Here is a 22310-nt window from a genome sequence, read left to right on the forward strand (position 1 = left end):
TTTGGATTTTTTTTTTTTTTTTTAAGTAGAGGTTAGACAGGACTTTCTTTTATTTATATTTATATTTATATTTTATTTGTGTTTTCGACATTTCAAGACAATTCTATTGCACCTATGTGTGAGAGATGAATCCTCTCAGTGCACAAATTCCGTTGAAGTCGGTGGTAAATCCTCTTCAGGTATGCACAGGATTAAGTTCTCTGCTGAGAGGGGTCTGCACCGATGTCACCGGCTCATTATCATCCACCATCAGCACAACGATGGTCACACAGTGTCTGACCAGTGTGAGGTCAGAACAGGAGCAGCGTTAAGCTTAAGGCTCCTGGATGGGCTCAAATGACTTTACGAGTTTAACATGTTTTTAAAACAGAAGTTAAAAAAAAGTTATTAACTCACCAAGCACGTTTGTCCTTATCATATTCATATATACTGTATATGTATACATTGACATAAGTATATGCAACACTTTTTTTTTTTTTTTTTTTTACATTCTTAGATTTAAATTAATTTCTATACCATACAAATAATTTAGATTGCAACACATTATACACAGGTCCAACTGTTGATAGGACAATATTGACAATGACATTGATTTATATGTATCTGCAGAGGGAAAAGATCAGTCAGGTTTGGTCCTGAGATAAATCTGATTTTATTCTCTGACTTCATTAAATTTAATAACTGATTTATTTTCAAATACAACTCAAGGTTCTATTTGAAATATATACAATTCAGCTACACTACAGTGCATTAAGCAGCAGGAATGATGCTCTTACCTGCCTTCAGATGACAGACATCTAGTGCCTCAGTAATTTAACCTGGCAGCCTCCACACAGCGGTGCCTCATCCACAGGAGGAGCATCCAGAAAGTGGACGGTGGACACGGCTGAATGTCCAGAGAGAGCAGGCAGCACCTCTCACCTGTGCAGGATATTTTAACTGTGACGTCCTTCCAGGCAGAATAATGGAGGGTTTTGAAAGAAGCACCCAGTGAAACTGCGTGAGGAGCTTTGCCTGAAGGAAGCAGGTGAAAACTTCACCTGTGGATAGTGTTTAACTTAATCTGGGATCAGTATTTGGGGAAGGGTGGGTGTTTGGGGGACTCGAGGGGAGGGGCAGCATCGGAATCTGGAAGAAGGGAGCGAGTGAGAAACAGAGTGGCGTGCGAGACGGGGAAAGGGGAGGTCAGAGATGTAGAGGTGATGGAGGAAAGTGGAAACCTGAAGAAAATTATTCTAAATTGAGGGAAAAGGGGGATTTGGAGCAGAGAGCAGCTCTCATACAGGATTCTATGCCAAGGCCTTCAGGACAGGATCTGCGGTTAATGCTTCCCTGATGACAAACGGCCACTTTCACAAACTTTGATGGTTAAAAACCTATTGCCAGGAATACCCTGCTACCTTCCTCTTGGGAAAAACAAGAGTTTGAAGGTTAGACGTTAAAAACATTTCCCCAAAATGGGCAGGTGAATCTCACATCTATTGCATATCTTGACCAAAGAGCGTGACATGAGACAATGAGAGACAAAGAGGTTTCCAGGGCTCACCGCAGTGAAAGGTGTGCGCACGCGCACACACACACACACACAGACACACACGCACACACACAGTCCAAAACCTTCCTTTTCAATCTCTGTCCAAGGTCCAGTTACAGAATTAACATAAACTTAGGACACTCTGTGCAGAGCCTTTATTTTTTCTAATTAGAATCAGCCTCATTTGGAGGCTCACACAGGACACTTAATTTACCACTGATGCTGCGGTGATAGCGAGGGAGACAGGGTCTGGGAAATGGAGGAAGGTCAGTTGGGCGCTTTGTTGCAGGAGGACAGTGGAAGTAACTAGAGATGCAAGAAGCAAGACGTGTGAAAGGCTACATGGCGGAGGCCAGGCCATGGGTTCCCATTAAGCAGTGCCGAGGCTCTCTGAGGAGCCCTCTTTCAAACCTCCCATGTCTTGTTGTGTTAATGGACACATTCTCCACGGCAAGTTGCAAACGAGGGCATTGCACAAAGATGGGGGGGAAAAAAATAATCAGTTGCTACACGTGACCTATTGGGTCAGCACTGCTTTATGACTTAAGGTCCGTGTTTTGGGGAAAGACAGGATACGTGGGAAGGGCAGATGACTAACCAGATGCCCTTTGGTGAGTCGCCAGTCTCTCAGTGTTACTAGTAGCTCCTTTGTCGCATCTCTGGTGACGCTTGTCCTCTAGATGTTTTGTCTTGGCCTGTCAAACAAGATCTTTGGAGGGTTTAGGGCACAAACAAACACACACAGCTGGTCCACTGGGTTAATTTCATATTTTTGGTCCTCCGTTCGGCCCTGATACACATTTGAAGTTGTCTCACCGCAAAGCAGCCCGCTGTGGGTCCATCCAGTTGTCAACACAATCCTAACACACACGTTTCTGATCCTCCTGAAACTGACTTTAATTCTGTTGAAGGACAGAATGTTAAAACTCATCATCATCAGTCATTTGAGAACAGTGTGACACAGTTAGTCATGTGCCAAGTCATCCAAAGGGTGGGTATACCACCAATAATTGCAAAATCACCGTAATGAATGATAGTTTGACCCCCACACTCATGCAGCTTATTTGTGTGTGAGTGTTGCGTTGTGAGACTTTCCACCGATGAAAAAAAACCAACAACCTCTTCCCCAGGACAAAATTAACGGCAGAATAAATTGCAGTGCAGCAGAAGGTGAAACGTGTGGGAACGGGGTCAAAGTATCCTACACGGTGAGTTCTGGAGAATCCATCATGCTTGACCTTGACAAAGAAGGTCCTGACTGGATTGGCGCAGTGCTCTCCTCGACCGTCACCCGATCCACTGGAGTGGGCCGCCGGCTCTCAACTCAACCCCCGGTGCCCAGCGGTTGGCTTCGCCTTGCCCTCCTCCCCCTGCTCACAATGGCCAACTTCCTTCTAGTAACCTAAACCCCCAGCGACTCCTTCACCTCCGCACACAATGGCCGCCGTTCAGCTCTCGGTCCCACCTCATGCCACGACAGGGTGGTTCGGAAATTAAGTTGCGAATGCGTCTAATGAGCAACTTTCACCCTCCATCCATCATCCATCAATACCACCTGGTATTGATGGATGAAAGCTAAAGGGACAGTTTACAATTTTCAATGCACCTGACGATTCTTTATTTCTTGGTTTCAGAGAGAGTATCTAGTCAATCAATGCAAAACTGAGTAACAAAAATACCGTAACTTGAATGACATTTTCAGTTGTTTGCACACACAAGCCGCACAGGATCAGTCCGGCGGCTGGAAATAGGCAGAGGGAGGGGAGAAAAGACCAGGGAATGACCCTTGGAAACGGAACACCGCCTGATACATATAGAATGGATGATGGCAAATCTATCAGGGAGGCAGAAGAGCTGCGGAATCCCATCTGGAACAGAGCAGGTTGAGTCAGCAACATGACTGACACCAAACTTCCAGCCTCAGCTTTTAATATGGGGTGTCAGTGAGGCAGAAGTTTCTCACAACCTGTGTAATGACAAAATGTTCAAATAAATCAACACGTGCAAGTTGAAATTATTGAATTTATTTGCTAAGAGGGGTAAAAGCACTGTGACACAGTACATGTATTGACCGAGGAACTACAAACGCAAATAATGTGATATAAATTAAACACCATGTACACTGTTATATTTCATCAATCTGCATATACTTTATATTTGGCATGACGAGAGGTGAGTGTGTTGGGTCCGCTGACAACACTGGTAAAAGTGTCAAAAAAAAAAGAGGAAAGAAAGCATACACACAATGCCCATCAAAAACATATATTCCCTGAAAATTATACCAAAAACTACACCAACAAACATGCATATCACCAACCTGGACGTGAGACGCGTTTCCTCAGTCCCCCCCCGTAAAGCGATCACTCGTGAACATTCGCAAGTCCTCTCAAAAGCTTTTTCCAGTTCTCCACTGCACACTACGTTAAACAATAAACACTCACTCAGCAAGATGCCACGGCCATGTTTGACTTAGTGTGAAGGGATTTTATCCTGACAATGGCACGCAATCACATATTCCTACCACCAAATTCTTTAATGCAAAACCCAATTACAAACTCCAATTATATCAGGCGCCACAAGGGTTTAAACACAGCCAGCATTGCATAAAAGGATAATTGGAACCCCTCCTTTAGATACTCCTAATACATTGTGAACCCTGGACCTTAGATTTAGCACTGACACAGATCTTAAGAAAGAAAGAAAAAAAGCTGTCAGTCAATAAATTAGCCTCGGTGTGACATGGTTCGTTCCCTTCTTTTAGAATATGGATTATCATTGCATCTTATGCCACAATAAACCACAAAATGTTCGGTTCAGTTTCCAGGTGCATCCAAAACATCTTACTCACATGTCAATGTCACCAAATCTAAGTGTTTATTTGAGGGGGATTGTGCCTTTAAAGAGACCGAGGAGCTTTACCTCAGGTGACTCTGTTTGCCTCTTCCTGTCTATCTACTATCCTTTTTTATTTAAAGAAAAAAGAAAAAGCATTTAGGCACTAATATTAGCTTACACCTCGGAATTCTGTGTCTTTTGCCTATTCTGAAAGCGTTGCCAAGCCAAAGCTTTCAGATGAGCACACCCGGCTTCACGCTCCCAGTGTCAGGTTTGTAAAAAGCGCAGGTAGGCAGGCAGAGGTCAAAGGTAAGTGGGAGGGGCCCAAGGACGTAACGTAGTAGCTGCTGTGCGGGGACCATGACCGACTGGGCCTCAATGTTTCTCAGCCGCTGTGTTCACGCGTCGAGACGACGGCCGAGGAGAGCGACAGCAACCTGGACACCGAGACTCCTGAAACCCACTGCCCCACCCCCCACGCCCTCCCAGTCCTGGACACAGCAGGCAGCCGTGGGCGCTTCTCTGTTACCCACCAAATATCCTATTGCAGCATGTTTAACTGAGTCGTGTGGGAAGAGATGTCCCTCAAAAGGATCTTTAAAAGCCCTCACAACGTGAAAAAAAAGCTCCAGCAAAGACACAACGAGCTGTGTGGCTGCACCAGAATGTCTTGTTGACTACTGGACTCCTTTGTGAGCAAAAATTTTTGCTGACACGGTCCACTGCGGGCCACAGAAAAGCATCACTTTTCACTGACACTGCAGGTCACTGATTTGGCTGCATCTAATTTCTATCTGAACTCAAGCTGTGTTTTAAAAAAATAAATAAAATAAAATAAATGAATGGCGAGTCTGTGTTTTGGATGGGTGACAATGGAAGCACGGTTCACTTTTGAAACAATAATGCGACCGCAGTCTTGGCGTAATAGGCTAAACAATAAAATGTGCAGGTGAAAACATCATTTTGGTGAGTGTGGAGCTCCCGAAGGGCCGCTCATCTTGTGGGTCAGCAGACATGTCTACATTCATAGTTCGCTCAAAGCCTCTGCCAACAGGCTCCGGCTGCACTTCAGCATCCAGTCAGTGTTTCCGCCGCCCGGCTCAGAGATCCGACGAGCTGCAGCGGCTCTTGACTTTGGGAACGACGAGGATCTCGTCGCCGTCGCGGATGGAGTAGGAGTGCAGAGCCCGGGCGCCGCACTTGAGCTCCTCAGGTCCCACCATGGAGCACATCTCCCGGTTGATGTAGAAGAGGCGCATGCCGTTGGCGGGCAGCTGCAGCAGCGCCCGCAGCTGCTTCTTCAGGTCGCCCACCGTCTGCTCCAGACGCAGGCTGACGGCCTCCACCCTCTCGCCCCAGCGCACGTCCACCGTGGTGCTGCGAGGTCTTAGGTCCACCTCGGCCAGTGGCGCCAGCTGGCCGTACTTGGACACGAGGACGTGGTACCTGCAAGACAGCGGCGCAGCTCGTGAGGCCGCCATTATGGTCCGTCGCCCTGGGCTCAAGGTACCAGGGATGCAACGGTAGTTTTCTCACGGTTTGGTATGCATCACAGTTTTTGGGCCACGGTGCGGTTTTGGATATGTTAATATAAAACTACTTGACTTGACTAGCAAAGGCAATATTGCATTGCAAAAATGATGAAAAGCACAGATATATTTCTTTCTTTTTCTTTTTTTTTTTTTTTTTACAAACGGTGAAACGTTAATTTCAACAAGCTGAAAATGAACCAGTTTATATAGATATACTATTACACTTGTTAATATTAGAAAATGAGCTTAGCGATCTAATGTTGATACGTTAAGTAAATGCATATTGCGGAACCAGCCTGTATGCACCCTGGCGCAGACGTCACCAAATCGCTAAGCGGCGCCACAGTAGCAACAGACAGGCAGGAGAAAGATTAGTGAGTTTTAGGACGACAGTTGGACTATAGTTGTTATCTTAGGCTGCTATATTCTTACTCAGTTTTTCCAAAGAGAGACGCTCGGGTTAATGTGGTAAATGCGTTATGTATTGCATTCTGATGTTGCCTACTAGGGCTGCTTACATCCATCTTTTTGATGGAATAAAAAAAAAAAAAAAGCCAAGTTCAAAGACATATTGGTCTCTTTCATAACAGCGGGTTGCGGCCTGAGGCAGGTTGTGATAATTGATGCGGTTGTGCTGGGCGGCTGGGACGAGTCAAATTATTGATAAAGGGACCTGCGGGTCGTCAAAAAGCCACGCACCACTAGTCTCTGCTCCTCCTGGATCTACTTGCACTACATGCGCGTTTTGGTAATGACACGGAAGGGTTCCGGAGGCACTGAGGTAAACAGCAGAAAATGACCCCTTCTCATCAACTAATCAAGACACATGACTGGGTTTTTAATCTGCAGGATGATTAAAACACAGGCGCTGTCTTGGAGCTGGCAAGGCCAATATTGCATCGTTTCACATGCACTGTTTATATTTTACAGTAATAATAAGATCCCTTATAATATTCCCTGCAGCATTTTCAGTAAGAAACTCTATAATTCTCACTGGTTGGAATCTAATACAAAAACAACAGCAAACCTTTCCATTAGCCATTTATTTTGTGGGATCTTCCTATTTTGAACGTGCCAGCTTTGCAACTCGGGCACAGCGAGCGAATGCTCCGTCGTGAGAAAGCTCTCAGCCGCCTCGGGGGAACGTGTGTTCCTGATAAGAATCCCGGCGACGATTAAATAAAGCCCCCATTGGGAAAAAAAAAAAGGCCCTGCGCTTTCAAAGCTACTGTAACAGCTGGGCCAATCAAAGCAATTTCCCTTGCCGGGCCAGAACTTCTCCACAAAGCCGGCGCTCCTCCTACCCGGGCCTGAGGTTTCAGGCCAGAACTTGTGGTACCACCCTGGGAATTCTCCTCTAAGGCCGCGGTGCACAAAGTGCCATTCTAACAGGAGCCATTAAGCTAAAAAAGAGCAGCGCTCCTTTTACAGGCGGCATGAGGGGATAATGGGACGAAATAATGCTGCAGGTGATAACAAGCTGGCATTCCAGCTGTCTTAATGGAATTCCCCCATCATGGACATCAACTAGCAGTCACAGTCATCCAGGTGAAAGGATCTTTTCGGTCTCTCATCTTCTCATCCTCCTCCTGTTATAAAGTTGAACAGACCAATAAGTGCCACAGCCCAGAGATTCCCGTCCTTCTCTACTCCAGCGAGCCGCTGCTTTCCTTTATCCCGTCCAGCAGGGCCATTCATCCACTTGTCTCAAGACACAATGTAACGTGGATGGTTGGGGGATGGAAACATGGCCGAGTATTCAGTGAAAAGAAACGATTTAGGGCAGCTGTGGCTCAGATGGTAGAGCGGGCTGCAAATTGATGATTGAAGGGTCGGTGGTTGAAATCCCGGCTCTAACTGTCCACATGTTTGAAGGGGAAGTTTCTTGGGAAAGAAACTGAACTCTAAATTGCTCCCAATGGGCCTGGCATGGCAGCAGCCACCCATGAGTGTGTGAGTGAATGGATGAATGAGAGGCCATTGTAAAGCGCTACATAAATGCAGTCCATCTACCATACCAACCTCAGACCCATTCTGATGAGGTTCTGCTAGTTGCACGGATAATTAGCCGAGCAGGCTCGGTGCTCCCACCTGCTCTCTCGCGGGTCCCCGGCATTACAGGGAAAGCGGAGAGCAGCGAGCTCCATGCTCAACAAGTGTGTCGATGCACACCTGCAGTTCCAGTTCCAGCTCCAGCTCCAGCAGACATGTTTAAACCTGTTCTGATGTAGTGATGGCTTACTGGTCTTGGAACAAGTTTTTGACAGACTCTGCTCTTCACGTTTGTCCTCGTTGCGACTCCAACTACAAATCAATTCCTCCAATTCAAGTGTCATGGGTGGAGGTGTTTACTCTGCAAAAAAGTGGGGGAAGAAAAGTAAAATCCACCCTGCTACCTCATGTATCGCTTTCCCAATCGGAGAATTCCCGACACAAAGGAGTCATTGAGCAGCCAGAGACTGGTGCCATTGTCTCCCAAAGGTTAGTTTCCCTCTCGGTCAGCCACTACACCTTCCTTCTCAAGCCTTCTCCAACATTCTGCCGGGGTTAAGTGGAATGTAGTCGACGACGAGCATCATTTGGCCGACATCAGCGCCGACTAGAGGCAGGATGCGTGAAGCACTGAATGCAAATTTTCACTATACCAGGGTCAAAAAAACTCAAGTCGCTGTAGCACTTCGTTTTAAACATTTTCCATTTTTTTTTGATACTGTGAATCTTCAACCTTGCTGACAGACATGCAATGTGATTGGTTAAGATGTATATATATAATTATATATATACTGTTTTTTTTGTGGTTTCTATCCTCTGTGATCCCTGCAACATGTGCACATCCATTCACAGACACTTCTGATTCACATAATGTGGCGACTGTATCTCAGGAGGTAGAGCGGGTTGTCCAATGACCGAAAGGTTGGCGGTTCAAATCCCGCTCTGTCCCAGTCTGCCGTTGTGTCCTTGGGCAAAGACACTTAACCCACGTAGCCTCGTATGAACGCGAGTTTGGTGGTGGTCGGAGGGGCCGTTTGGTGCAGTTTGGCAACCATGCTTCTGTCAGTCTGCTCCAGGGCAGCTGTGGCAACACATGCAGCTGAACCACCTCCGCCAGTGTGAATGTGACGTGAATGAATAATGTGTTCAATGTACAGCACTTTGGTTGCCTTGAAAAGCGAGACATACGGGTACTACGCAGAAAATTAGAATATCCTGAAAAGGTTGCTGTAATCCTGCAATTCAACTTAAAAGGTGAATTTGACATATTATAGAAACGAATAATATGTAAATCAATATATTTCAAGTTTTTATTTCTTTGGATTTTGCTGATCAGGTAAAAACCCTTAAAAAAAAATCTCAAATTTTATAATCATTTTCTGAGTTTGTGGGTTTGTGGTTTTAATAAGCTGAAAATCTTAATCAGCAAAGTTACAACAAGGAACTGCTTGAGACGTGTCAATTTGCATGTAATGGCTCAATAAAATTTGTTGGTTTTATCTTTTATGTTAAATTGCCAAAATAAAACAACTTTTACTTGATATTCCAATTTTTCGGGTAGTACCTGTAAATCCAATCCATTATTATTGTTATTATTATTAATAATAAACTCCGCACGCCTGGGTACCTTTGAGGGAGCTCCTCCTCTGGCCGGTCCTGGTGGTACCTGATGAAGAACCTCTCGGCGCTCTCTCTCTCCCCATCACTCACTGCACCTCCATTCAAGATCGTCACACACGGCAGCCTGCAGGTGTGGGGGTGAGGCGTTAGGGTTCGACAGGAAGTGGGTAGCACGCAAGAACCCCGGCGACGAGGCGTGCTGCGAGCACTCACTGCGCCAGCACCAGGCTCCGCCTCTCGTCATCGGTGTACGGCTGCAGCAGAGGAATCCCCTTCGCCTTGACCTCCGCCAGCTTGGGGAAGAAATTTAGTCTTTCAATGTCCTCCCAGCTACTGAGCCCTGAGTTATACGACAAGAAAAGTGGGTATCAATACCACCGCGCTCTGAACGCTGCAGCGGAAAAATAAAAAGGTCCATCTCAGACCTGAGTTGCTGAGGTTGATGCTGCGCAGGTTGGGGAAGAGGCGCCTCAGCATCTCCTGGGAGTCGGCCACAGATTTCACGCTGTTGTTGGCCAGCACCAGGGTGCTCAGGCCCGGGTACATCAGGCCCAGCTTCCTCACCTCGGCCCAGTCCTGCAGCTGGTTGTCAGTGATCTGCAGCAGGCGCAGCGAAGGGCAGGACGTGTGCGTTTCCGAGACGTAGCGGAAGCCGTTGAGGCAGAGGAAGAGCTCATCCAGCCTGGACGGTGAGGTGAAACGGGTGAAGGAGGCAGCCCATCTGCATTTTGCACCTCTTTGACGTCTCGGCTCGAAACGAGGGAGAACTTACTCGGGCATGTGCCGTGTGAGCGTGTGCACATTGTTCCAGCTGATTTGCGTGTTGATGAGGACGAGCCTGCGGATGCGGCTGAAGACCTCGGCCCCAGCGAGCTCCAGCTCCACCTCGTTCAGAGGGTTCATGCTCAGGTTGAGGAAATCCAGGTGCGGGATGTTGGACACGACGGTACAGATCTGGCAACCCACAAGCGTCACACTTCTACTTGATTGGTCGTTAACAAGCCTTTGCAACCACACAGTAGTTAAAGCTGCTCATGTTTAACGGCTGAAGAAAATGAAACAACTTTTGTGTCTTATCTCACCTCAACCCAGTCGTTGAGTTGATTTTTGGAGATGTCGAGCTCCACCACATGGCCACAGAAGGCTGCGATGGTCGACCCGTCCCCGGCAGTCGTGATCCCACAATCACTCAGAACCAAAGAGCTGGGCAAATACAGGCGGTCTGCAAACACAAGGAAGAAAAATACAAATTTAGCTTCATTCTATATACATGATACGGGCAACCAATCCCACAAAAAACGTATCCAAATTTCTTTAATTTTTCTCATCCATTTTTTTTTTTTAGATCACTCACTTTTAATAGGTGATCCAGGAGGACTGGACATAACCACCACTCCTTGCCCGTAAGGGAAATTGTCAGGATTGTATTTGTCACTGAGGACTTGCACGAAGGTGTGAGCCTCCTCCTCATCGGACGAGGACTCCATGGCTCCGGTCCTGTTTAGAAGAGCAGCATCATACTGAAAATGACTTAACGTTTAAAAGCTTGCACTCTGATGTTGAAACATATCGCTCGGACTTCTGTGCAAAGACTTCCAAGAGAATTACACGCTGTGAATTTCAAAACAATTATTTATATACAACACATTCAAATTGCATATTTGCGAGCAGTTGAACCGCTGTAACCGGGCATTATCAAAAAGAATCCCACTGAAGCGTTTCAGAGTGATTCTCATGGCCTCAGTGAGGAGAAATAGCTTTCTCTTTTTTCGTCTGACCTGTTGGTCAGCATTTGTCTCCACCATTACAGTATCCGCTGTTTAGCGGTGTATAGATGGCAACTACAAATAGCCCATCAATAACCCTCCAGACACAGAGGCAGAAACGTGAGAGGCAAAGCGGCACTGACAAGAGCAGGTGCGACGTCGACACCCGTGCGCTTCTTATAAAACGGGACCACCTGTTCTGACTGGAGGGCCACCAATAGGCAAACATCATAACACTACCAAGCATGCAAATCTTGAGCCGTGTGACAAAGTGGCGAGCTGCGCACGGAAGACCCAAGTCAAAGGGAGAAATAAGTTGGCACTGAAATGCAAAAACACTGACTAAACAGCAAACAATGATGATGACTTGCAAACAATTTACTGGACAGAAACCGCATGACGGACAAAGAGCTGCTACAAAATAGTGCAAGTTCACTGGAATAAAACAGTGGTGGGGAAAGACAGAGGGCTGAGTTGTAGACTGTAGTGAGGGGCGTGCTGGCACACTCTCTTCACACTGACATCATGGAAACGTGACAGCGTGTCCCTGCTCAGCCCTTATCGGCCCTATCAGTGTCATACACACCAGGGGCTGATGGTCTTTAAACTCGGCCCAGCTGAGGGGACGTGATTATAAAACACGTGAGTGTTTGGTGCCGTAGCTGTCAGCCGTCGCCGTCACCGGCAGTTTCTTGTTTGGCAGATCTGCCGGTTTTACCCATCTATCCAGCAGTGAGCAAAGCCAAGCTGGTTTTAACTGACATGTCAGAGAAAGTTTGGACTGAATAACTTTGATAAGACAAAGAAAAAAAAAAAAAAAAACTAGGCTTAATGAAACCTCATGACATATTAGCAAAAACAAAGGGTATTTGTTGCAAAATGTATGTTAGAAAAGCAACAACACTTTCAAGCCACGTGTGAAGGTGGGGCATTTCTATTATGTGGAAGACAAAAGAAAGCCAAAGCCAAATGACAGCTGGTTTCCTGAGAGCACCTGGTTAAAAGTTATAGACACCCCACAGACACTGAAGTCCTTTATTAAAAAGAATAAAAAAGGCCAGATGAACAGCTGCCACACCGCAGATAATGTTACCTCTCAAATACACCTGATAAGTAGTCACTTTCTTTAATTCGGCGTAGACATCAGGCCACATTTCTTTCTCTTCCACACTCATTACAATGATGGCCATTGACATTAAATGCATGCATTGACTAGTTGATGTTAAAATTGGCCATCTTGCATTTAGTGTTTCGCAACATCGCCAAAGATAAGAAGGCCGAAGTGAAATGCGGCTTGCACGGATTGTAAATATGTTCAAATGCATTGCTGAGCGTGTTTATAAGCACGTGAACGAGCGACGCAAAATCAAAACGTAACGTTTTCTTAACGGGCTTTGCGGATTCTAAATCGAGTCGAGGAAAACACGGTTCGTGATGGGGGGTGGGCAGCTAACGACCGAGGCCTTCAATAAATATCGTTCCTTCGAAAGCCACGGCGCAAAATTTTAACATTGACAGTCGACATCAACACTGCAGCAGGAGTGACGTTTTGACATCCCCCCCGGTCGACGAACTCCCTTACGACGGTGGCTTCGAAGAGAATTGAACTGAGCTGCTCGGAAACAAGGGCAGCGACTAGCGAACCGTTTTACTCGGAGAGCAGAGAGAGAGACTTTGAAAGGAAGAAAAACACACGGCGGGTCATCTCCGTCTCGTCATCTCATGATTTTTGCAATGTCTTTGAAAAAACAAGCCTAGTGTAACCGATGTCACTCACCGTCCCCCCCCCGGAACCTCCGCCGAGTTTATGTTTGTTATTGTTGCACTTCGGTCAGTTGACAGTTTCAGCGGAAGTGACGTGGTTCAAATGTTATGTTTTTCTCGCCACGTTCTCGCGGCATGCAGTTATCGTATGATTATTTTTTTGGACTTAATACTTTTTTTTAGTCCAACACTTTATTGTATAAATACTGATACATTTATCATGAATTATGAATTATTAAAAACACATTTGTTGTTTGAAGTTGGAGATGTCTTTATCCAATAGTGTAGACAGGCTGATATATTTCCCAAATTAATCCGTTTACCTTTTGAAATATTACCTGTGTAATTACTCTAATTTTACTGGATTTTAATACGGGGTATTGAATGGATTTTATCGCTGTTGAGATTGGTGCTTTTAATTAATGATATTAATATAATACATGCATTTTGGAGAACGCTTCACTGTCATAATTTGGTATAAAACTGATAGTTTCATAAATACTCACTGAGTGTTTTCTAGGTTGTCTTAGAAGAGGGAATGATGTCACCAAAATGCATCTTTCCCTCCTCTCATAACTAACCCCAGGGCTGCTGTAATTAGGCTAATCCTCATGCAGTTATTTTAGTCCTGGGATTAACAAGAGCTAAATGTAGGCAGATTGAGTGAGTGGGAGCGGTTTATCACAGCAAAACATTGGTAATGTAAGCAATTTAACACTTTTGTGTTAGATCGAACAAGACCGGAAGAAAATATCAGTCCAGAATGATCAAGTAGGATAGAGTGGGGTGAGAGTAGGCGTGCCAAAATATAATCCTAATCCAGAGTAAATTAGTCAATCAGCCTCAGATTACTGAGCCGGTCCTGTGCTGCTTGACAGACTGAGGAGGAACAAACAGTCAAAGAGGCGTAGAAGTATTCAGAGGCAACTGCTGGATCTCCTCTCAGCACACAGTTGTTTCCCCCATTTCTGCTGGATTATCGTCATTTTGACGACTGGGACAACATTCAGATATGGCGCTGCTCAGGTCGGGATGGCTGTGGAGGCAGAGTGAGGCTTTTTCTCTTCATTAACCTTGACTTTCTCTGTATTTCAAAATAGTGTTTTGAAATAAAAAAAAAACTCATCATCTTCATTAATGATACAATATTAAATAAATGATAAATGCCTGAATATGCTCAGATACAAACGGGAATAAGGACTGTTTATTTTCATTATTGTGTTTTATTTACATAGAGTATATATATGGTTATATATATGGTTGAAGAATGGGATGCCATCCCACAGCAGTGTGTGACCAGGCTGGTGACCAGCATGAGGATGAGATGCCAGGCTGTTGTGACTGTGTATGGTTCTTCCACGAGCTACTGTTAAAATTGCCATTATGTTTTGTTTCTTCAAATTAAACCTACCAAACATAAATTTCCTTATCAGCAGACTGTTAGGTAACAACTCGGATGTATATATACATATATATATATATACACATACATATATATGTATAGTGTGTGTGTGTGTGTGTGTGTGTGTCTGTATGTATATATATGTATATATACACGTCTATATGCATGTGTGTATTTACATATATACTGTATATGATAAGATGACATGATAACAAACAAATAAAATAAACATATTAAACCTGTTTAATTTGAGACACTTTTTCTTCTTTAAGAACTAAAAAAAAAACAAAAAAAAACCTCAGACAGGATTTACTTGATCAAACCTAATCTGTGGAGACGTCGTGCTGCTTTCTCCTCTGCAGCATCTGTGCTCAAACGCTGGAAGCTCAACTGGTGTGACCTCTGGATCGACGGAAGTCTCTGCTTCTACAAGACAGACAGCCGGCGAGAGCTGGAGCACCGTGTCAGCCTCAAGATGTCGTGCGTGGACGTGACCTCCGGCCTGGAATGTGGCGGTAATGTGGCACAGCACTGTTTTAGACTTAGACTTAGACTTTTTATTTGTCATTTAAAAACATTCACTTCACAGTGTACATTTAAAACAGAAATTCCGATGCACCAACTACCGAAAAACCAAAAATGACAACACAAAAGAGAAACAATAAAGTGCAAACGAGTATGTGTGTGTGAAATTGTTTGTACGAGTTGGAGGGTTATTGTGTGTTCAAAAGTCTTATTGTGTATGGGAAAAAACTGTTGTGAAACCGCGTGGTCCTGGTCCGGAAACTGTGGAACCTCTTCCCAGAGGCCAGCAGCAAAAATAGTCCCTGGTGGGGGTGGGAGGAGTCACTGCAGATGCTGAGGCCCTTCGACAGGCAGCGCTCCCTTTTCATCTGCTCAGATGGTCAGCCAAAACATTTTCAACTTTAAAGTGAAGTGACTCGGACAATGCGCTCTAAGTCTAAAGCAAACATGACACAATGTTTTTATCCCCAGTGATGTTTTGTGTTGTTGTGCTCTGTGCAGGCTTAACGCCACCAGAGAACAATCCCCGGGAGAACCGCATCGTCATCCTGCTCACAGACGGCTCAGCAGTCAACCTGTGCGCCAACAGCGAGGACGAGTCCATGTAAGTGTCCCCCCCGACCCTTCATCAGCCGCCCTCGCTCCTCACCCAGCCAACAGCCCTCTGTCACTGTCTCATGTCCCCCCTCAGAGCGTGGAAGCTGACTCTGCTGGAGACCCGGAGGAACCCGGTGAGACTCCTCTGTTCTTCTGCATCCTCTGTTGCCTCTCAGTGTCTCTGTGCTCCAACCTGAAGTTTGAACTCCGGCAGGTGTTCACCTATGACCCGTATGACGACTCCTACCAGGCAGTTCCCATGAGCAGGTATCAGACGGTCTACATCACACCCGGAGTCGGACCAGGTATGTCAAGAAGCACTGGGACTGGGACTTCGATAAGCCTTTGAAAGGCTCAGGGTGTTGTTGCTAAATGGTCAAAGTTTTAACTACCCTTTGTGACATCGTAAAGGGCTAATTTTTCAAGATTGTGTATTTAAGAACACACTTTAAAAAGGGAAGCAATAGGCCTTTCAAATATGTACAGTATATTTAGGTACCTATCTTGATGTGTAGTGCAGGTTTAAACCAGAAGGTGGTGCCATGACTCAAACACAGAGTAAATAATTTCCTTAACACTACACTACATCTCTGTATTGCTATAAGATGGCATTATATAACCATCCAGGACAGCCTCCCCTCTGGGATCTGATCTGATCTCAGTGCTGCCACGTTTACTCAAAGCAAACATAGCAAATTCTAATTAGCCTTAACACAGACATTATTTTAAAAAAAAAGTGATAAAAATTACATTGAGGTTCTTCCTGTCTTTGTCTGTCTCCAAGGTTCCCACCAGGTAATTGTTCAGAGGGACCCATTTGACGGTTTGATGGAGAACATTGCCTTCGGACTGCTGGCAGGCATGGCGGCAGGGACGGCCATGAGGTCCTTCCTCTTGATGCCTCTGTTTTTCTGCTGACGGTTGTCATGACGACGCCTCCATCCGATCAACAGAGCAGGCCGGCTTCGAAATGCGTAGAGACGCTTTTTCACTTTCACTGCCTGTGTTGGCTTTGACAAACTGCCGCTGTTTTTTGTTTGTACTTGCTAAACGTTCTTCCTGCTCGCTCCTCTGACGTGAGTAAAAGTAGTTAAGGTTTAATGTATTTTCTTTTTTTTGTCATAAGTTCCAGAAATTGAAATGCACTTTGGGAGCATAATAATGCAAGCCATACATTGATCAAACAAATGAATAAACATGAATACAGTCTAAGATCACTGTGTGAATGCCAACACAATTTGAAAGATATTAATTCTATCCTTGGCCTTGAATGTGTGACTCAGTTTGAAGCTCAGGGACAGTGTGAGCTTCTTCTGTCTGGACTTTGTTCCAAACTCAAGGCTGAAATGACACGGTCAACTTGTGGTTAATCAGCCGAGCAACATCCGAGTTGTTATCTAACAGCCTGATAAACACCAGGTCGGACTGCCTGCTTTACTTCGAGCCATGACTGACACGCACTCGTCAAACTAACTTTTATTTATAAAGAGTCGACAGTCTCGGTCTTAATGCTCAGAAACACAGATGGTACACACACAGGTGCAAAGAAGGTGGAGATACAGCTTCTTTCTTCAGATCACTCACTGGTTTGTCTTTTTCAGATTGAGTCTGAGCAGAAATGATGAACAGCTTGTTTGTTTGCACTGACAGCAATTTGGCAGGTACAGGAACTCAACCCATGGGTGAAAAAGACCCTCCCCACTTCCAGAATCCACAGTTAAATTTAGGCTGACTTGAGCAAAAAAACAAGAAACAAAAACCATCCCAGTTGACGAAATATTGATACATAATTCATAAGACAAACACTCAGAGGGGATGAAGGACCACATTCACAGCAGCTGTCATGTTAGAACATTGAACATTGAAGAACTTTGCTAGCCTGCTCATCAACATGGTTTGAGAAACTTAACTAGGCGCTACTGACTTGAACTTCAGCCCGAGTTTTGGTTGAGACAAGGCAGTTTGTGCTGTTAAAAATGCATATTTGCGTAAATGCATTGTTGTGTATCCGAGGCAGTATTACAACTTCAGTTTGAACTAAGCAGCAAAATGAAACGCTATTAGCAATAGCATTTAATATGGAAAACGACCTCCATCCAGGATTTTTAAAGGTTTTGAATGAGGCTACCCCAATATTCTGTGGTATTAAAGTGTCTACAGTCTCCCAGTCTCTTTAAAGGAGGACCCTTGAATCATTCTCGCCCCCTGAACTAAAAGAAAACTGATCTGTGACAGATTCACAAACTAGCCACTGAACGTGTCCTCTCTGCTTTGTGAAACCAATAAATTGTGGGTGAAACTATGAAATGGTGCCGATACATTGGTTTCCCGACCGATTTTCTTTAAAACATGAAATTAAAAGAGTCATTGTGAAACACATGGCACAATGGCAACAATAAAAAGAATCAGTGTGTGTTGAGTTCAGGGGCGGACAAAGTGGTTCTCTAGTTTGGAGAGGACTTTCCTATTTACAAGAACAAAAACAAAACAAAACAAAACTGCTTCGACAGAACTTCCGTCACTCCTCCTTAGACGTCACCCCTCTCTTAGTGAGTCCGTTCACTTTCCCTCTCGTGCCTCCGAGCTTTCCCTCCGCCTGGAGTTTGCGCACCTGCTCCAGGGGTCCCTTCCCCATCAGGGCGGACGGGTGTCGGTAGGAGCCGCCCAGGCGGTCCCACAGCGTGAAGTACTGGCCGTAGTTGTAGTCGAAGAAGAGGTGGTGGTCGGTGTGGTGGGCCGAGCCGTTGATGACGCTGGTCAGCGTGTCGGGCACGCGGTAGTCGCCGTCGTGGATGGAGATGGTCCAGATGTTGACGAAGACGTAGAGGGCCAAGTAGAGCACCTTGTGCAGCGGGAAGAGGAAGGGGTAGATGTGGTAGGGCAGCCCCTGCAGGAAGCCGTCCACCGGGTGGAAGGCGTGGCTGGCGAAGGGAGATGCGATCTTCCACACGTGGTGGGGCTTGTGGAACATCTGTAGAGGCCAGGAGGTCAAAGGTCACTCATCAGGAAGACACTTAAAGCAGCTCCAGGTAACTTTTCGACCATAAAATGATGATTCCAAACTCAGTAAAGCGGTAGATAAAGGATTAATAGGATCAATGGTGCCGCCTCGGCAGCGAGAGGGGGGGGGTTGTGCCGGCTGTAACTGCACTGCGTGACTTTCAAGCGCGACCCGACACGGAGGACGAACCACTATACGGCAACGTCACACATTTATTTAGAAGCGGTTTTACATCCTACTATTACAAATACATAAGATTATAAAATGACGGAATGGAACCCAATAATCAACCTTGATGAAAGACGAAGTAATAAAGGTGTTGAACGTTTGCTACGACGTTATTGTCAGTGTGTTTTGCATTTCATATTGGTGTTTTTCCTGAACACATACGAGCGCTCCAGCGAGGCGACTATTTGTATTTTCCACATCAATAAACTAGCGCTGCAGCGTGTCTTCGCCATTCCCACAGAAAGTTACCTAGAGCTGCTTTAAATCTGTATGTCGGCGTTCCGGAGATTAGGCCAATTAAAAACTCAGACTGTTGAGTTTTAATCAGCAGCAAAGGAGCCAATTGAGGCTCAGCTCACCTTGTAAATAAGCTTGTGGTGCAGGAAGCGATGGATCCAGTAGATGCACATGTCGGTGAAGAACAGGAAGGCGATCATGCTGATGACGATCCCCGCCCAACCTGAGAGAGGAAGCGTGACAGGGAGAGGCTGAACGACGACTCACCACCGTGTGCACTCCCGCAGCAGGTCGTCTGACATCCCCTGGTTGATTAAATTCTCACCGACTTACCCAAGCGATAATCGTCAACGTTGTCGTACAGTTTGCTGTATCCTCGGACTTCGGCAAAGAACAGCGCCACCGTGGGGATGCTGATCCACGGCAGGGACGTCATGGCGTATTTGATCTCCCTCTGAACCTGATTCTACGAGGCACAAAGACACGCACGCAGACACAACTCGTGATGTGACCCGCGGCTGACGACCAGGGACCGGAGCAAGGCCCGTTACTGTACCTCCAGGAAGTGCGGGTGCTTCTTCAGGTCGTGGTCGAAGATGAAGAAGTAGCTGATGGCCCCCAGGCCCAGGTAGAGGACGGCGGCCCCCAGGTTGGTCAGCACCAGCAGGCTGATGACCTGCCGCAGGGCCCCGTCCTCGGCCCATGACGCCGGGTACACATAGGGGGTCAGCAGGTAGTAGTCGGCAACGTCCAGCACAAGGTCCATAGTTGAATCTGTGACACCAGGATGGGAAAAATAAATAAATAAATAAATCATAAATACACTTCCCAGAGGCTCCTTCTAAACATGTTTGTAGTTATCTGACTGAACCCCAGATCTTTGCTAAGGTGTATTACTGGTTGATAAATGAGTAAGTACACTGCAATTGCATGGTAATGAACATATACCTGTTCTGCCAAGAAAAGACCAAACTAGGAAAAACAGATTCCAACCAGCAGCAGAAACTGAATATTTAATTGTCAGGTTTTGGTGGAAACATCCATCACTGACAAAGCAATTCTGGCACAGTTTGGCTCTGGTGTGTCTGCACATTAGCTACAGACAGAGGGCGTTTTCCAAAAAGATAACTTTATCTATGAAATAATATACCATGATTTTTATTATTTATTTTTTATTCTTTAAAAGTGATCACGCTGCATTTACCTGCACGGATGACAAATGATCAGTGCTTTCCAGTTGGAATTCTATTAATTGACTATATTTGCTGTGCTCATAAATACTGCGTTGCGTAGGGACGAGTGCTCAATTGTTGATTGAACTGCAAGGTTTACAAAGTGGACTTGTGAACCCTGCTGGATGGACGATATCCAATCTGGCAACATTATTCCAATATAATTTATTCAACCATTGAAACACAGCGAAGTAAAAGCTATCCGCTAAATTGATGTGTCAATACATCTCAGACACGTAGGTGTACGATGATTTAATGTTAGGAAAGACAAAATTCACAAAAAAAAAAAAAAATGTTTTGCATAACTTCCAGATGGACCGTTAACGTTACGTCATTTTCAAGAAGCATATTATAAACACTGTTAGCTATATAGCACGGTCACCCTTGTCAATATATTCTCATTTTAATTAATTCTGCTTTTACAAGTTATGTGAGTCAAGTTTTGTAATAAGGTTTGGATCCCCTACCTTGCGCAGGTACCTCGGGTTCCGCGTTGCTGTGGATGGGCGGTGCGTACGGTGCTAAAGGCAAGACGCTCGGCCAATCAGGGCCGATTTACTTACGGCGTCAGGGTATGCTTTATCCAATGAGCTCACAGTATCGCATCACGGCAGCCTTGTCGTTGATTTTGATTGGACCGTCGCTGGATCTGCTCATGGTGGTCCAGAGCTCCGGACGTGGAGCGACTGGAAGACTGGATTTGGCACCTCATATGTAAACAGAAAATAAAATGCATGAAACAACCATACAGCAAAACATGCTACCATTGAATCCTATAAGTAAAAATAATAACAATAAATTGTATAATGTAATAATAATGTTGACCATTAAACACTATGTCACAGTTTGAGTCCACGTTTACTGCAATGATTTTTTTTCTATTAGGCCGTTCCGCCACAAGATGTCGGTATTGCGCAACAATACAGGAGGGAGCTGTGTCGCGATTTGAAATTACACATTTTTAACAGCGTTACAACAGCATTGCAACCAAATTAAAAACATACACATTTAATAACGGACGCGATATAGAAGCTCCTATGTTAGGTTACAGAGGTGTTACAGCGGTAGAATGTTACAGTCATTAATAAAAAAAAAAAGAAAAAAGAAAAAAAGCATCAGCTTTATGAAAAGACCGTACTCACTATTATTACAGGCTGCCATTTAATAAAATATTTAGTTTTTTTTCCTTGTCTTTTTTTTGGGGGGGGGGGGGGGGGGGGGGGAGTTAGCTAAAAGAGCCACAAGTACTCTGTTGAAATAACAGTTTTCTTTTTCTTTTTTCTGAATCCCAATGTTATGTCTCACTCATTCCTTGATTCATTCATTTTCCATACCCGCTTCTTCCTGAGCTCAGGGTCACGGGGGTCTAGAGCGAAGGCAGGGTGACACCCTGGCCAAGTCGCCAGCTCATCTTATGTGTCTTTTCAATGTTTTTTTTTTCTGAATAGAAAACATGGAAGTCAATTTTCTCTGCGCTCAGTTTTCATTAAGACGTTTATATTGCCATCCGGTGCTGTCACACATTTTAAATGGAACCTTTTATCCAAACAACAGACCTGAAATTGCAGACAGGAACCTTCAATGAATCATAAGCTCTGGAAATAAAAAGCTTTGGATCGTCCAGTTGATAAGTTTAAAGAAAGACAGGGGAATGAAATATGGAGTGCCACAAATTGTATGATTGTGAATAAATATAAGTGACTTATTAATCTATCATAGCACATTTTAATCAGAGTGAAAACTGAAGTTTCCTCCTTAACCTATAAATGTAAATTACTCATCACTCTGTGCAGAAAAATAGTATTATCAACGTTCAATTCCACACAGGGACACAACTAAGACTGGCTAACGGTGCATTTTGAAGCTGGATTAAATGCCAAGTTTGCTTTTCTCAGACAGTTTTACTGCACAACATGTTCCGCACAAGATAGATGCGACTGCTGCTCGACTGCTGGGCCTGTAACATGCCCCCTCACTTTCCGCTGCTCTGTTCTCCCCGCCGATTGCTCACAGATGGCCACACTTTGGTTTATTGATGCTATAAA

At 45.0% G+C, this 22310-nt stretch overlaps 3 protein-coding genes across 3 annotated transcripts; 1 reads left to right on the forward strand and 2 right to left on the reverse strand.

Moving 5' to 3' along the window:
* Positions 1-3542: 3542 nt before the first annotated feature.
* Positions 3543-13113, reverse strand: LOC142882113 (tubulin-specific chaperone cofactor E-like protein). Its single transcript, XM_076016657.1, has 8 exons — positions 13057-13113; positions 10868-11010; positions 10596-10735; positions 10286-10467; positions 9939-10195; positions 9727-9853; positions 9521-9637; positions 3543-5815 (listed from the first exon to the last, which is right to left on the reverse strand). The coding sequence occupies exons 2-8, from the start codon at positions 10998-11000 to the stop codon at positions 5470-5472; spliced, it is 1302 nt and encodes a 433-aa protein (XP_075872772.1). The 5' UTR covers positions 11001-11010; positions 13057-13113; the 3' UTR covers positions 3543-5469.
* Positions 13114-13244: 131 nt separating this feature from the next.
* Positions 13245-18065, forward strand: plekhb1 (pleckstrin homology domain containing B1). Its single transcript, XM_076016660.1, has 6 exons — positions 13245-14092; positions 14808-14960; positions 15472-15574; positions 15662-15701; positions 15782-15872; positions 16352-18065. Exons 1-6 carry the CDS (start codon positions 14056-14058, stop codon positions 16483-16485), a joined length of 558 nt encoding a protein of 185 aa, XP_075872775.1. The 5' UTR covers positions 13245-14055; the 3' UTR covers positions 16486-18065.
* On the reverse strand, positions 17031-20839 carry LOC142882114 (lathosterol oxidase-like). Its single transcript, XM_076016659.1, has 5 exons — positions 20733-20839; positions 19590-19807; positions 19367-19499; positions 19156-19256; positions 17031-18538 (listed from the first exon to the last, which is right to left on the reverse strand). Exons 2-5 carry the CDS (start codon positions 19797-19799, stop codon positions 18086-18088), a joined length of 897 nt encoding a protein of 298 aa, XP_075872774.1. The 5' UTR covers positions 19800-19807; positions 20733-20839; the 3' UTR covers positions 17031-18085.
* Between the last annotated feature and the right edge of the window lie 1471 nt (positions 20840-22310).

The sequence above is a fragment of the Nelusetta ayraudi genome, unplaced genomic scaffold, assembly GCF_046127955.1.
Source record: "Nelusetta ayraudi isolate G7.1 ecotype Tasmania unplaced genomic scaffold, CSIRO-AGI_Nayr_v1 ptg000233l, whole genome shotgun sequence".
Taxonomy (NCBI): domain Eukaryota; kingdom Metazoa; phylum Chordata; class Actinopteri; order Tetraodontiformes; family Monacanthidae; genus Nelusetta; species Nelusetta ayraudi.